The sequence below is a fragment of the Camelina sativa genome, chromosome 1 (assembly GCF_030686135.1).
Source record: "Camelina sativa cultivar CO46 ecotype springtype chromosome 1, ASM3068613v1".
Taxonomy (NCBI): Eukaryota; Viridiplantae; Streptophyta; class Magnoliopsida; order Brassicales; family Brassicaceae; genus Camelina; species Camelina sativa.
In genome coordinates this window covers 5864421-5880638 of record NC_141880.1, presented here as the reverse complement: position 1 = coordinate 5880638, position 16218 = coordinate 5864421, and the positions used below count along the sequence as shown (strand labels likewise).

General features: G+C 35.7%; 2 protein-coding genes, 1 long non-coding RNA gene and 2 pseudogenes across 3 annotated transcripts; 4 read left to right on the top strand and 1 right to left on the bottom strand.

Moving 5' to 3' along the window:
- Window positions 1–900: 900 nt before the first annotated feature.
- Window positions 901–2299, bottom strand: LOC109132724 (pectinesterase 1 pseudogene; annotated as a pseudogene).
- A 202-nt stretch (window positions 2300–2501) lies between these two features.
- Window positions 2502–3971, top strand: LOC109132723 (AT-hook motif nuclear-localized protein 8-like; annotated as a pseudogene).
- A 4512-nt stretch (window positions 3972–8483) lies between these two features.
- LOC147949594 (uncharacterized) lies at window positions 8484–9155 on the top strand. Its single transcript, XR_015595282.1, has 2 exons — window positions 8484–8627; window positions 8871–9155. It is a non-coding gene; the product is annotated as an uncharacterized LOC147949594 (long non-coding RNA).
- A 1650-nt stretch (window positions 9156–10805) lies between these two features.
- Window positions 10806–11864, top strand: LOC104704796 (E3 ubiquitin-protein ligase RSL1-like). Its single transcript, XM_087509602.1, has 2 exons — window positions 10806–11679; window positions 11752–11864. The coding sequence occupies exons 1-2, from the start codon at window positions 10806–10808 to the stop codon at window positions 11862–11864; spliced, it is 987 nt and encodes a 328-aa protein (XP_087365728.1).
- A 1219-nt stretch (window positions 11865–13083) lies between these two features.
- Window positions 13084–15937, top strand: LOC104779115 (subtilisin-like protease SBT1.5). Its single transcript, XM_010503507.3, has one exon. It carries the CDS (start codon window positions 13456–13458, stop codon window positions 15781–15783), a length of 2328 nt encoding a protein of 775 aa, XP_010501809.2. The 5' UTR covers window positions 13084–13455; the 3' UTR covers window positions 15784–15937.
- Window positions 15938–16218: the final 281 nt, after the last annotated feature.

Below are 16218 nucleotides of genomic sequence, written 5' to 3'. Positions count from 1 at the left end.
TAGCAACTCAACAACACTTTTGGTGCCCCGATGAATTTAACCTATGATCATAAACTAGGTAGCTAATCTAGTTTAGGCTTTAAGAACAACAAAAGATGAAGTACAAAATAAATCAATCCCAAATCTAAAACACCATCATTAGAGAATCATAAACCCCATTGAAACCCGAAACCCAATAGGAAAACTACTCAAACATAAAGAAACAGAAACAACAAATCAAAGATGAAGAAGACATAATTGAATTGCAAAAGAAAATAAATAAAAAAAGGTTCAGAATTCTTCTCCAAAGTGTTAAAGAGGATTAGAGATCTTCTCCCAAAGTTACAAGTGCTCAAAGATTGCGTAGAATAAAATTTGTCCTTCTAGAGATCGTGCCTCTTGCTTAAATACTAAAATAAAACCCTAAAAGTCGGTTTAAAACGAAAAAGAAAAAGTTGCTTCGGGTTCGGCCGATCCAGGATGCTTTTTCTGTGTTTGCTCCATCTGCTTGCTAGTCCGATCAGTCCTCACCAAATTGGTTCCAGATGCTTGTTTTCATCCCCAAAACACTCAGGTTTAGTTTGCTTCAAATTCTCTAAAGGACTTTCTTTCACAAAACTTCTCACTTTTGTATTAGTCAGATGGTGAATTATTTCGAGTTGAGTTGCATTGAGCTTTCAATCTACATTTTATTGTTTCTATCATTTCTACAACCCTTAAACCGGGAACTACGATGAATTAACGTGAGTCTCTTTGTTAGAGAGAATCGTTATACGTACACGTTTGCTTTGTTAACGAGAAGACACATATATAACAATTTAGAAACCGATGCAACATTACATCATATTGTCTTTGGTTTAATAGTTAAGAGACACCTAAAACTGAACCATTGTAACCACACTTGAGTTACAGCAAATTTGACTACATCGAACCGTTGTAAGGCACACAAGTTTGTTGTAACCAACCTTTTTGGTTCAGAAACTCATCAATAGTAAACTTCTTCGCCTCCTCGTCTGTCATTATCGGAGTATACCCAATCCAATTGACCCTCTTAGTCACGTCAGAACCCGGTCCATAGTTTTGGTATTCTCCCAATGTTACCGTTGGAGGAGGAGGATCCGTTGAGCTGTTCCAAGCCAGCCAATCCCTAGGGTCAACTAATTTACTCAACTCGGTATGCATAACAATGACTCTAACATAGCTCCTCCATGGACGTCCTAGATATACTCTGAAATCATCGTCGTCATATGGCATGATTTTGCTAAGTGTGATGGAGAAACCCGTGTTGCTTTCTCGATCAATGGCGGCTTGCGCTGTAACATTTACCACCTGTTCCAAAAGTGGCTGTCGTGGCATAATGCTGAAGTTTTAGAACACCGCAGTCGCGTCGCCAAAAATAAAATCGACCGTGCCAACTATATCACACTCAAGAAACAACTGATGGCCTGAATGTGCATATAAGGTGTCCTGAAAGCCTTCAAAACGACATCTGTACATCACGGAAAAGGAGGACTTGCTGTGGAAAGCGACAGCTTGATGTTGAAGAAATGATATCTTTTTGTGTTTTAATGCTCATTACTGTCCTCCATTAGCCTTTTTCTATTTTTTGCGTTTGGGTCATAGAAATAGGAGTCGACATTTCTCTTTAGCTTCATATATCCTTGAAAGGTAAAGAAAACATGTCATTTTCGTTAAACTAAAGACCAAATAATTGTATGGGAGGCCATGTGACTTGTACCCGACCTAGGTGTTAACTAACCTATGTATATGATGTAGTTAATTATAAGTGTGGTTTATTTTTGAATTTCCTACTTGTAACATCAGTAACATACGTCATACTGTAGAAGTCTGATATGATTTTTTATTGTGTTGACTGAGAGGATTATTCCATGTGGGTTACTGAGGTATACGTTTTATTACTACTGTAATAAAAGAAAATCTATTAGTTTGTAATACTAAACCTTTACATGTAATTTTTGTAAAACGATGGATCATGTATAGAAAACAATTGTCGACCATAAAGAAAAAAATATTGGCTGGTTCAAGTTTAAGCATACTTTCAAAAAAAAATCAGAACTTGAACATTTAAATTTTTATCATCATTGTACGTTAGAAAAAAGAAAAAAAAGTAGTTATTATACTTTTTATAAAAATTTGGATCTACAAGCTAACATCAATAAGGAGTGTATATAAACAAGTATTTAAGTGATTTATGTAAAATCATCAAACCATATGTTAATCAGTTAGGATTTTTTAAAAGTTTATTAAAATCTAATCAATACAATAAAACTACAACTATTCTCACCAGAACAACAAACATCAGCCTTTGTATTGAAACATAGAGTGACACATCAGTTAAAATAAATATCCAATGAAATTATAACAAATAATACAACTAAGCTTTTCTTAGCTAGGTGGACAAAGGAACAAAACGTGGAGAAACAGAAAACGGTGAAGATGAAATTGCAATCTCATTCAATAGCTTTCTCAATCTCTTTGTTCTAGATTCAATTTTGTCAGCTATGTTGATTGAGAACTGTTCTATTCAAAGTTAGACTAGATATAATCTATTTTTCTCTAAAGTTTTGTTATCATTGTTTTGAAGATTTCTATAATCGATTTCTAAATCTACTCTATGTGAGTTTGTTGCTTGTGAAGATGATAACTCCAGCAGTGAAGACCGGTTTGTTCGTTGGGTTGAAATCTCGATTGCTAGGTTAAAGTAATATCGATTGAACCTAGGGTTAAGGGGGGGGGGGAATCCATGGATATTCCTCTGTCTCGTCTTAACTAAAATCTGAAGAATATCGATTGTTTTTCAACCGATGAGATTTGGGATTGAGGATCAGAATCAACCACAAGCCAAGAAAAAGCGAGGTAGGCCTAGGAAGTACACTCATGATGGTAGCATTGCGTTGGGTTTAGCTCCCACTTCTCCTTTTCTCTCTGCCGTTTCTAATTCTTACAGTGTTGTGGTGAAGGTGGTGTTGGAGATAGTGGAGGAAATGGAACTTTGTTGATCCACATGGTAAACGAGACAGAGGAAGACCTCCTGGTTCTAGCAAGAAGCAGCTTGATGCTTTAGGTATTAAACAAGAACTCTACAGTTTGAATATTTTATCACAATTTGCTTTGGATTACATGAAATTTGATTTGATGGGTTTGTTTTTGTAGGAGGCGCTGCAGGAGTTGGGTTTACCCCTCATGTCATCGAAGTGAAGACAGGAGAGGTAAAGTGTTGTTATTCTGTTTTAGTAATCTCAAAATATGTTTTATTTCCTGGTTCAAGATTGTAATCTCAAAATGTAACTGTATCACTCTTCAAGATTGTAATTTGTTTTGTTATAGTGAATTTAGATGGAAGAATGAGTGTTAGATGTTGTTCTTTTGGTAAATTGTTATGAAATTTACTTACTATTTTTTTCAGGACATAGCGGCAAAGGTGATGGTTTTTTCGGATCAAGAGCCAAGAACAATATGTATTCTCTCTGAAAGTGGTGTAGTTTGTAGAGTGACACTTCGTCAAGCTTCTCATTCTGGTGGAATCATTTCTTATGAGATTTAAAATTATGTTTTTTTTTTAAATCACAATCTGTTTAATCATTTGATGTTCATTTGTTTCGTGATGTGATATAGGTTGTAGTGGGAAGCTTTGTTGCGGAAGCAAAGAAACCTAAACAAAGTAGTGTTAACAATGTTAGGGGCCAGAATCCTGAACCGGCTACAGCGCCTGCTCACATGTTGAACTTGGATCAGTCTCTCAAAGACCATCTAGCGAGTCATCAGTAGAGAATGAGAGCGGTTCTCCAGCAATGCACCTCTTCGTCCTTATCAGATGCAAATGTATCAACATTTTTGGCCTAATCATGGTCTATGAAAAGAATTTGCTGCGGAATCCTATCTCAGTTTTGGTTTTGGTTATGGTTAGGGTGGAATTGATCTTTCTTTCTTTTGAGAGTCTGATCTCTTCTTTGTTGCTTACACAATCATAAGAAGAGACAAGTATCATCTTGTTCTTTGTAGCTTTTTCTTTTTAGAGGTTGATAAAAATATATTCATTTTCAAGTTTTTATAAATATACAATATTAAAAATATTAAAAAAATATATTATTATACTATAATAATTTTCAAAATAAAAATTTTAAATTAAGGACCTCAATTTTAAGTATTACCAATGGACCCACAAAAAAAAAGGTTTTTGCCAACAAAAAAGAAAAAGTTTTTTAAGAAGTTGTTAACTTAACTTTTATTCAAAATTAGTAATTAAAAATGTTTTAAGCAATGTTGTTAATACTCTACCAATGGAGATGCTCTTTAGTGTGCTTAGAGTCAGTTTGGTGTCAATTTTGTTCCTAATTATTGCTTAAACTTTTTTTTCTTAATTTCTACTGCTAAAGTTTTTGTCTTTTTTTTTTTTTAATTAAATTTTCTTGAAAATGATTTTGGTTTTGTCATGTTAACATAAGTTTTGAGAATGCACATTTTTCTCTTCCCATATTAAAATTTATTTGAGGTACATTAATATCACTTTTCGGGCTCTAATAAGATTTTGCAATGCTTTGCTAAAGAGCTGCATATGGTTTTTTGACAAATGCAACAATCCCATACTAACAAAAACTGCATCTTCAAATTAGAGTTAGTTAGGCTATTTCTATAATTAATTTTACTCGATTTAAATGTAAACATTTATAAGACATCCTAGACTTGACTTTGAGATTTTTCTATTCATATTTATTAGTACATTTTTCTATCTTTTGGCATTGTATAAACTATAGTTTTTACAATTAATTCAATTCTCAAAAAAATCATATTTTCAATATTTAAATCTATATATAATATCAATTTGAATAAATGCGACCAACAGTTGTGTTTTTTCAATCGTACTTGTTGGATATTTTCCGAAAAGTCGTGATGGTTCATTAAAACGGTTACTTATGAAAAGTTACAACGGTTCACTGTAGAGTTGTGTTTATTGGAACATTCATATCTTTTGAAATCTATATATATTTGTCTATCTGAACTGTTTTAATTTTTTTTGCCATGATACAAAATAATATAAATTTTCAGTCTCAACAGTTTTTACAGCTTTCTAAATTATTATTCTCTAGCATTCATTCTTTTAAAAGTAAAGAAATTCCTCCAATTCTTGATTTAACAAAAGATTTTTAGAATGATGAATCTAATTTACAACTTTTAGTTAATTTTAAATATAAAAATACCTATGTTTTTTTTCAACAGTTAGATGGATTATATAGTGAGTTTTTGAATTTGAGATTTTCAATATGGTAATAAAGATGTCTTCTATTTGAAAGCAGTTTATATGGATTATTAGGTATAATCAATTGCAGACAGTTGCGATTTTTCGTAGTACCTTTTCGTAAATTTTTTGTTTTTCTGTTTTTTTTTAAATCAAACGGTTGTATCTGTTTATTGTAGAGATGTGTCTTTTCACTATATTTTATTTATATTTTTTCATCACAACTTTCGTTCTAATAGGTGTTTGACTTGTGTCTATTTAAATAGTCATGTCTTCTGAACTCTCTTTATATTTGTCTCTTCATCAGTTACCAACAATTTCGTTGAAACAAATTTTTCACTTTATGTTGAATCTAAATAATTGAATATTAATATCTAATATTCAACGTTATTCTATAATCTAACTAAAAATTTATCGTAACTTTCGTTAAAAACTTTTTTAATTTTAAAAATTTATTTTATCATGTTTTTGAAAGTTGTGTATTTTAATTTCAATAGTTTCACTCATTATTAAATATATTTTTAATTATAATTCTTTATTAAAAATTACATTTACTCATTACAACCATTAATTCAATATTCTTAATTAAGATCACTTTGTCATTATGATTTTTTTAATTGTACCTCTTTACCATAATTCTTCATATATCTTATATATTTATAATAATTTAAACAATACTTTTTGCAAAGTTTCGTCTATTCTACATAACATTTTTTTTATAAATTTTTATTTTGATGGTTGTGTTTTAAGTAACAGATTATGTTTAATATTTATGTATTCAAACTATTCTATTACATTCAAATGATTTCATAATGTATAGTTTTAAATTTTAAATTTATTTATTTTTTTCTAAAATACTTCCCCCGCGATGTCGCGGGGGTCTGAGTCCTAGTATATCTAAAAATTGTTACAAAAAGTATCCCGCGGCGTAGCGCGAGTCTAACCTAGTGTTACTAAAAATTAGTGTCCCATACACAGCCCTCTGCTGCCATCAGCTCTGCTACTCCTATTTCTATGACTCAAACGCTAAAAATAGAAAAAGGCTAATGGAGGACAGTAATGAGCATTAAGACACAAAAAGATATCATTTCTTCAACTTACATAAAGAGAGGGAGAGAGAGAGATTACATAGGGAGAGCTCAAGAGAGATCATAGTGTCCCTCTCCTGCCATCAGCTATGCGAATCTATTATTCAAAATACTAGTTCAATACTCTAAATATCCTCTAAACCATAACTGAATTTAATTCAAACCCACTCATATAAGTGAAATTGTTTCACTCAAAAAATATAATTTGGAATTGATACAAAATAAAATAAAATATGCTGATTGTGAAATGTTGTTAGTTATAATTTAAAAATGTTGTTAGTTATAATTTATAAATGACTAAATGTTAGTATAAATTTTTTTTTTTGAAACAAAACATAAATAAATTAATTAATTAATTCACGGTACACCTCCAAACATAAATAAATATATACACTTTTTTTCCTTCAACTCCCTCCTCCTCATGAACAATTGTGATAGTCGGATCGGAACAAATCAGGAAAGACACAGATATTTCAATTCCTTATTGCTCATATTCTAATATTTTGCTTATATTTTGCTTATATTTTGCTTACTTTTATCTTATAGTTTGCTTATTTTGTCAATTCTTTTCTAAAAAGTAATATTAGTGATATTTTTGTCAATTCTTTTCATTTTTACAACCTTTTTGGTTCAGAAAATCATCAACAGTAAACTTCTTCGCCTCCTCGTCTGTCATTACTAAAGTATACCCAATCTAATTGACCCTCTTAATCACATCGGAATCCGGTCCATAGTTTTGGTATTCTCCCAATGTTACCGTCGGAGGAGGAGGATCTGTTGAGCTGTTCCAAGCCAGCCAACCCCTAGGGTCAACCAATTGACTCAACTCGGTATGCATGACAATGACTCTAGCGTAGCTCCTCTATAGACGTCCTAGATATACTCTGAAATTACCATCGTCATATGGTATAATTTTACTATGTGTGCTCGAGATCACCGGTGTTACTTTCTCGATCAATGGCAGTTTGCTTTGTGATAGTTACCACCTGTCCCAAAAGTGGCCGTCGTGGCATAATGCTGCAGTTTTGGAACACCGCAGTCGTGTCGCCAAAAATTAGATTGACCGTGCCAACTATATCACACTCAAGAAACAATTTATCGCATTCTCTGTAGAGCTGCTCGCCCTTGTGCGCATATAGTGTATCCTGGAATCTGTTGAAGGCACACAGAAACATATTCAAATGCGTCGATCTGGCGTGGAATAATGATATCCAGTTTCTACTTATATTTGACTATATCCAGTTTTAAGTTTGATTCTTTTAGTATTGTAATAAATGTTTTAAAATTTTTATAATGTAACATATATATTTTTTATAATAAAATGTATTATACTATAACTACAATTTTTAGTTTTATTTTCCTAATTTTGCATAAACTCTATAACTAACATTTATAACATAATAAAATATATTAAAAACACATTTTTAATATAAATTTTATCATACTTGGTGAAGACATCTATATTTAAGATGACTAATGGGAGGAGAAAAAATAAAAACAAGCTAGCTGGGACCTAAAATTAAATTAGTAATATTATTTAAAAGTTTAAGACATCCATTTGAGTATTTCAGACACCTAAAGATCAATCTAACCTGATCACATCTTTTTGCTGTGAATTTGAGTGCCACAGCTCAAAACTTTATTTTATAAATAAGTGTCTAAAATCATGAAGCAATAACATAATAATTGAATTCATTAACAATCCTAGATTCTTTTATTCTAATTGAATAACACAAAACTTGGAATGACTTTATAAACTTCTAAATCCAATAACCCAAATTTATTAAGATTTTAGATGACTTTTTACAAATCACAAACTAATAACACTAAACTTTAACATAATTTAACAAAATCTTGATCTAATAATAACAAATTCTAAGTAATATTTAAAATCTTTAAAACTTTATTCAAATCTCAAACCAATAACCCTCCTAGGTGCGCTCACTCCTACAGCACCCACTGCAGGGTACGTTACGTGGCGACTAAGATCAAATGTTACGTAAATGTTATTTGTTAATACATATTCAAATATTTTTTTCCAAAAATATGATGTATTAAACCAATAAGGGAAAATTGTTTATGGTAAGAAATTTATGGACATTTATGTTTTGAATCCCAAGATCAAGAGTTCTATAAGTAGAGCTTTTTCAGGATCTAAAAAATCTCAACCCAATTTGTTTCTTCAAACTTTATACAAGAAAGAAAAAAAAAAGAAGCAATGGGTTTCACAAAAATCTTTGTGACTTGCTTTCTGGTATTTATAATGGTTGTTTCGTTATCCACCCAAAGCGATTTGGTACCAGGTAATTGGTTTTTTAATCATATATATAGTTGTTGTTTTTTTTATCAGATATATAGTTTGTGTAAATTGTAAACCAATATATACAACATGGGGAAATCTGATAAATTATTAAAGAATATATGTTTGAAATATATATATATATATATATATATATATATATATATATATATATATATATAATTTGGCATGTTGTAGTTATATTTACGATTTGAGTAATATGTAGTTTGTGTATATACATGTACAGAGATCAAACCGGAGAAATACAAACTCGGCATGCAGTGCTTATTACATACCAAATGTACGATTTCATTTGATTCACAACAATGCTCCAACTTCTGCAAAGTATTGACGTACCTGAAAGGAGAATGTCGTCCTCCGTATGGGAAGCCTGACGACCCTTTTGTTTGTTGCTGCTATTATCAACAATGATGTTCCGTTAATTTCTTTATCTATGTTTGCCTTTATTATTGTATATGATGGTCATGTGACATATTTCTCTCTTATTAATAAAATAAAACAATCGCTATAATGATATGTATTATTTGCCTTTAATTAAATAAAACCATCTTGTAAAAAACATGATAGATACTACAGTTACGATAATCTTTTGTGTTTCCTTGTTGCTTTCCGGTGACTATTGCAAAACTATTTGCAGTTTCTAAGCTCATTTGATTTTTACTGGTGAATAATGCAAACTATTATCTGACATACACAAGCTACTAATGTTTTTTTTTAAGTAGGTCCTTTGTCATTCTTATAGAACCTTGATTTTGAAGCGTACAACCCAATTTTGAGGGTTGAATGATGATTAGTACTTAATTAGTCCTATAAGAATGACAAAGGACCGCCAATCTAGAGAACCTTATGTGATTTTAATAACTTCTTGGGTAAGAGTTCTAGGTTCCAATGATGCAAACATTCTCTTCCAGTCCAGATATGACTACTCTCCGCCAGTCTGATAATTGTTCCAACTTCCAACTGTCAGAGATATCATCCCAAGTTTATAATTGGCATGCATCTATGTATGCCTCCATGTCTAGTTTGCTTCGAAGAAACATACTCTTATCATCACTCCTACCGTCAATCACGGTCATTGTCCATGCGGAACGAGAAAGATTGTTTCTCTTTAATGTGTCCTCATTTGAATCAGTGATTCCTACGTCTCCAACAATGATGCGTTCACACAAACGTAGACCATATTCAGTGAACCCTGTATCGCTACACCCAGATAAAAAAGCAACAAACGTAACCCCATCTGGAGCAACGCCTGACTCAATCATCCAATCAAACAGATTCATCTCTTCTTCAATACTTCCATTGATTGCATAACAGTTTAGCATCGTGTTCCATGAAGTCAAATCCTTATTTAACAACATTCCATCAAAGACTCTCCGAGAATACTCAACCTCGCCACACTTACCATACATATCCATCAACGAATTAAGCAACGGAACATGAGGCAATATAGTCGTCAAAGTCGCCCAACTAAACCCAATCATCTCTTCCTGCATCTTTCTGAACAGATGAAACATCTCATGCACCCGAGCTTTCTTGCTGAGCACCGAAATCAAAGAAAGAAAAAGTATATTTTTTTAAGGACAACATGGAGAAGATTTAGAAATTGTAAAAGAAATCTTGGTTCATGAAAAAATAATGTGGCATATATAATTAATATTGTATGGAAATTTTTTGTATCTGTGTGTGTGCAGAGATCCAAACTAAAGAACTGAAGGTCCACATGAAATTCTTTGAGGATTTATTATGCACGATCTCATATGGAGCACGACAATGCACCGAGACCTACTTATCAAAGGGGTACGAGACAGGAGACTGCCATCCGCCCTATAAGAGGCCTGACAAACCTTTCTGTTGTTGTCGTTATTATCAATACCGATGATCCATCTACTTCTTTATGAGAGTCAGTCAATGTGGTTTCTATGCTATCAAGAAAATAAGTGAAAAGATTTATGTGTGTTTTTGTTTTTTAAAAATAACCAAAAGGCATATTTGACTACAATTCAATTAATTAAAATTTCATATTCCAATGCTATCTTCATTGACAACTAATTAATCCTATGCATTTATCTAAAAACAAAGACCCTTCGAATTCAACATCCAACGCCATTATTTAGCGTGAATGCACTTAGAGACTAGTAGTAAACTAAACTCACAGAACAAGATGAATGACGGTTCGTCATCATCATCGTCAAGCCCAAAGATGGACACGGATGTGTTGGTAGACGAAACCTACTTCTCTGCTTTATTCGATTACGACGACGTTTTCCCAATCTCCGATGAAAACTACGCTACGGAGCTCTATCTCCAAGAGGCTCTGTTTTCTTCCTTGGTCGCTTCGACGGTTGGGGTTAATCATCATCATCCCCAAGTCCAGATGAACCTTGTCACGCGGGTTAAGCAGGAACCACCGGAGATAAAAATCGAGGAGGATCCCATCGAACCATCATCAAGAATGTTCTGTATGGACCAAAAACCTTCGTCTGACATCTTCCGAGGAACAACTAACTGCGCTCACTCCTACTGCACCGACTGCACCGTACGTTACGTGGCGACTAAGATCAAAGATAACGCAGCGAGGATCAAATGCCCTGACCTGGAGTGCACGAGCCTGATAGAGCCCCACACGTGTCGAGATCTAATCCCTAAGGACGTGTTCGACCGCTGGGAGAAAATCTTGTGCGAGTCGCTTATTTCCTCATGGGATAAGTTCTACTGTCCGTTCAAAGATTGTTCGGCAATGATGGTGAACGATGGAGGTGGTGATGCTAACGTGACGCAGACGGAGTGTCCGTCTTGTCACAGACTGTTCTGCGTTCAGTGTAAGGTTACGTGGCATGCGGGGATTGGCTGTGAGGAGTTCCAGAAGTATGGGAATACGAAAAAGAAGAGTAGTGATGAAGAAGATGCTTTGTTGGTTCAGATGGCGAAGAACAAGCAGTGGAGAAGGTGTCCTCAGTGCAAGTACTACGTTGATAAAGTCGATGGTTGCTTGCATATAAATTGCAGGTTTGTGTTTTTATCATTACAAATCTTTTGTTTTTTTGTTTTTTTAGGAAGTGTCCAATTCTAACATTGTTTGGTTTTTTGTCCTTTGGGGAGTTTTGTAGGTGTGGGTTTCAGTTTTGCTATGGATGTGGATCTGCGTGGGTTTCTTCTCACGCTTGCCATATTCGTACTTAAAGGCCCATTCGATGCGTTATCTGATCAAATTTATTTATAAATCTAAGCTATGGTTGTTGGCGTATTGTTTAGCACTCCAGCGTAACGACTGTTATGCCTCTTACATTAATATGCAAATGTTAGTCTATTGGAAGAAAAATATTAAGGTTTCAAAAGGTTGAAGGTTTGATTCGACTTTGACTAATAAGTTAAAGCTAAAGCGAAAGAGGTCCATTCTATATGTTTCGCTTTAGAGAACTTCCTACTTACTAGTCAGTTCCCCCATAGTCAATAATAATTGGTTTTACTTTTAGATAAGGAATCCTAGAATAGTCTCTATTTTTTTTTTACCCCACAAATAAAAGAAGAAAAAGGAATAGTCCCATTGTACCTAAATAATTCTGCAAAATTCAATGGTCTTAATGAATTTCAGAAATTTTGGCCTGACTAATTTCTGCAAAATAAATAATACACTAGACCTACACTTACTGTCCGTATTACCCCGCCAATACAGTTGAATGGGTACAAATTTTTTCGTTTTTAATTATAGACTTTAAATTCTTGGGGTTGGTTATTTTCTTGTAACAAAAAAAAAATAGCAAAAGAACAAAAATCACGTGAACACAACACACTGCGTTGGTCTCTGGGCTAATAATATACTGTAATATAAACATCGACCAAACTAGTCAGGTGGATTTCTATGGAACATAAACACATCTTGTAACTCGTATTTATTATGCTTCCAAAATGTTTTGTTTCCTCTAAGCGTCAAACTAAGAATTATAGAGTTTTTTTATAACTTGTTGTTGTATATTTATTTTTCATTAAGAAGTCCTTCTAAGTTCTAATCATATGACATACTTCTGGTAAGATTCGTTGATCAATTTTATCGAAAGAAAAATAAATGTTATTTTGGTCAAAACATCTCAAATGTATCTAACAACTAATCAAACATTGGACAAAAATTTCATAATGGCTTATCCTTATTCTGATTAATAAAAAGTTTTAAGTTTATCCTAAGATTCTAAACACGAGTGAACTGAACACATATCGAACAAGCCAAGGACCCACGTCTGTTTAGTGTTAGCTTTTACCAAATCCAAATGACGTGAAAATCCTTACTTTTGTTTTGACGTCAAGAGATGGAATCAAAACAAGATTTTAATAATAATCGACTAGATATGTTATCCCAATCAATGCATATTTAGATTTTCTTTTGTTGAAAATAACCCGTGAACGAAACATATGAATCTGTCACCTGGAAACATAACTGCACCTACCGAATATATATGTTTTTATCTTTCCTCTTCAATTTCTTCTAATGGACAATATCTATATGAGAAATTAAAAATCCCATCTACTATTGTAGTTTCAAACACTCTCACATTTAATTTTTAGAAGAAAAAAAAAGTATATAGGGGTAATTCCGTAAATAAACAAAGCAACCAAAAAAAGAGACAGTGCCTCCAGCTCACAAAAACACAACTTCTTCTGCTTCCTTCCTCCGTGTACACACTAGGACTAGGGTAAACCACAGTCTCTCCTCTCTTTCTCCGCTTCTGTATCATCAATGTGGTACCCTCATCAACCTTCTTCTTCTTCCTCCACTCACTAACCAAATCCACAATCAAAAACCCTAACTTTCTCCGTCAATGGCTCTCTTCTTCTTCTTCTTCCTCTTCCTCTTGACTCTTCTTTCCCCATCTTCTTCCAACGACCTAAACTCCTTGACTTACATCATCCACGTCGACCACGAAGCTAAACCTTCAATCTTCCCAACTCACCGTCACTGGTACACCTCCTCACTTGCCTCACTCACATCCACCACTCCCTCTATCATCCACACATACGACACCGTTTTCCACGGCTTCTCCGCAAGACTCACTTCACAAGACGCTGGTCAGCTCTTAAACCATCCTCATGTCATCTCTGTTATCCCCGAGCAAGTCCGTCACTTGCACACCACTCGTTCCCCTGAGTTTCTTGGTCTTCGGTCCACCGACAAAGCGGGCTTACTCGAAGAGTCCGATTTCGGGTCGGATCTTGTAATCGGAGTAATCGATACGGGTATTTGGCCCGAAAGACCAAGCTTTGATGACCGTGGTCTTGGCCCTGTTCCCATTAGATGGAAAGGCCAATGCATCGCTTCTCAAGATTTCCCTACAACGGCTTGTAACCGTAAACTCGTCGGAGCTAGATTCTTCTGCGGCGGTTACGAAGCAACCAACGGGAAGATGAACGAAACGACTGAGTTTCGTTCCCCGCGTGACTCAGATGGACATGGAACCCACACTGCTTCGATCTCCGCCGGCCGTTACGTTTTTCCGGCGTCGACGCTCGGCTACGCTCGCGGCCTCGCTGCTGGTATGGCTCCGAAGGCTAGACTCGCCGCGTACAAAGTCTGTTGGAACTCCGGCTGTTACGACTCCGATATCTTAGCTGCTTTCGACACCGCCGTCGCCGACGGCGTCGATGTCATCTCTCTCTCCGTCGGAGGCGTCGTGGTTCCTTATTACCTAGACGCAATCGCCATTGGAGCTTTCGGAGCTATTGACAGAGGGATCTTCGTCTCTGCTTCCGCCGGAAACGGAGGTCCCGGTGCTTTGACGGTGACTAACGTTGCTCCGTGGATGACTACAGTCGGAGCTGGAACAATCGATAGGGATTTCCCGGCGAATGTGAAGCTCGGCAACGGGAAGATGATTTCAGGTGTTAGTGTTTACGGTGGACCGGGTCTGGATCCGGGTCGAATGTACCCGCTTGTTTACGGTGGTAGTTTACTCGGTGGTGACGGTTACTCTTCGTCTCTGTGTCTCGAAGGTTCGTTGGATCCAAATTTGGTTAAGGGAAAGATCGTTCTTTGTGATAGAGGAATCAATTCTAGAGCAACCAAAGGTGAGATCGTGAGAAAAAACGGAGGCTTGGGGATGATTATAGCGAATGGTGTGTTCGACGGCGAAGGTTTAGTCGCCGATTGTCACGTGTTACCGGCGACATCGGTTGGTGCTTCTGGAGGAGATGAGATACGAAGGTACATATCTGAATCGTCTAAATCTCGTTCATCGAAGAAACCAACGGCTACGATTGTTTTCAAAGGGACTCGACTTGGGATTCGACCCGCTCCTGTTGTGGCATCTTTCTCTGCTCGTGGACCTAATCCAGAGACGCCGGACATTCTTAAACCGGATGTAATCGCACCCGGTTTGAACATTTTAGCTGCTTGGCCTGACCGGATTGGTCCATCGGGTGTTCCTTCTGATAACCGGAGAACGGAGTTCAACATTTTATCAGGCACTTCAATGGCGTGCCCACACGTGTCTGGTCTAGCTGCTCTGCTCAAGGCGTCTCATCCGGATTGGAGTCCTGCGGCGATAAGATCAGCATTGATGACGACGGCTTACAGGGTTGATAACCGCGGTGAGGCTATGATGGATGAGTCCACTGGCAATACATCTTCGGTTATGGATTATGGTTCGGGTCATGTTCACCCAACCAAAGCTATGGATCCGGGATTAGTCTACGATATAACACCTTATGATTATATCAACTTCTTGTGTAATTCTAACTACACAGGAGCCAACATTGTGACAATAACCCGTCGCAAAGCGGACTGCGACGGTGCGAGACGAGCGGGACATGTTGGGAATTTGAACTACCCGTCGTTTTCAGTCGTGTTTCAGCAGTACGGAGAGATGAAAATGTCGACACATTTCATTAGGACAGTGACTAATGTAGGCGACTCTGATTCGGTTTATGAGATTAAGATTAGCCCGCCGAGAGGGACTACGGTGACGGTTGAACCGGAGAAGCTATCGTTCAGACGGGTCGGACAGAAACTGAGTTTTGTTGTTAGGGTAAAGGCCACAGAGGTGAAGCTGTCACCAGGAGCGACAAATGTGGAGACTGGTCATATAGTTTGGTCAGATGGGAAACGAAATGTGACAAGTCCCTTGGTGGTCACTCTTCAACAACCTTTGTAAAGGGGTTTAAGGATTTGGTGACCGGAAAAATTCTGGTCTCCTTTGTTATAAATGATGAAGGAAGATCGTAAGTTGTTGTCGTCGTCTATGTGATCTGTAATATAAAAAATTGTATCTTTTGTTGTTTAAGTAAGAAGATGCAGCATCTAAGGAACGTCCCATTTTTGTAGAATCTATCAATCTAATATCCTTGCACTTGTGATGTGGGCTTTGAATGAGGCTTTTGAAGCTTAAAGCTCTAAGCCCACATTGACGCACTTCAATATATTTTCTTTCTAGGCGAGTTGGTGAAAGTAGAAAAAGATATTCGTTTTGTCATCGAGATAATGATTATATAATTTATATTGAAGTTCGGAAAGGTTACAACCTTACATCAACCAAGGAACCTGAGAAAGGTTCACCAACGAGCACCAAAAAAATCAGACTCTACCCCAT

Bases quoted from the DNA above. Each gene is read 5' to 3' on its own strand.
- LOC104779115 (XM_010503507.3), top strand. From the start codon at position 13,456: ATGGCTCTCTTCTTCTTCTTCTTCCTCTTCCTCTTGACTCTTCTTTCC.
- LOC104704796 (XM_087509602.1), top strand. From the start codon at position 10,806: ATGAATGACGGTTCGTCATCATCATCGTCAAGCCCAAAGATGGACACG. The intron at 11,680-11,751 runs GTTTTTTTGTTT...GGAGTTTTGTAG, and splicing joins TTTATCATTACAAATCTTTT to GTGTGGGTTTCAGTTTTGCT.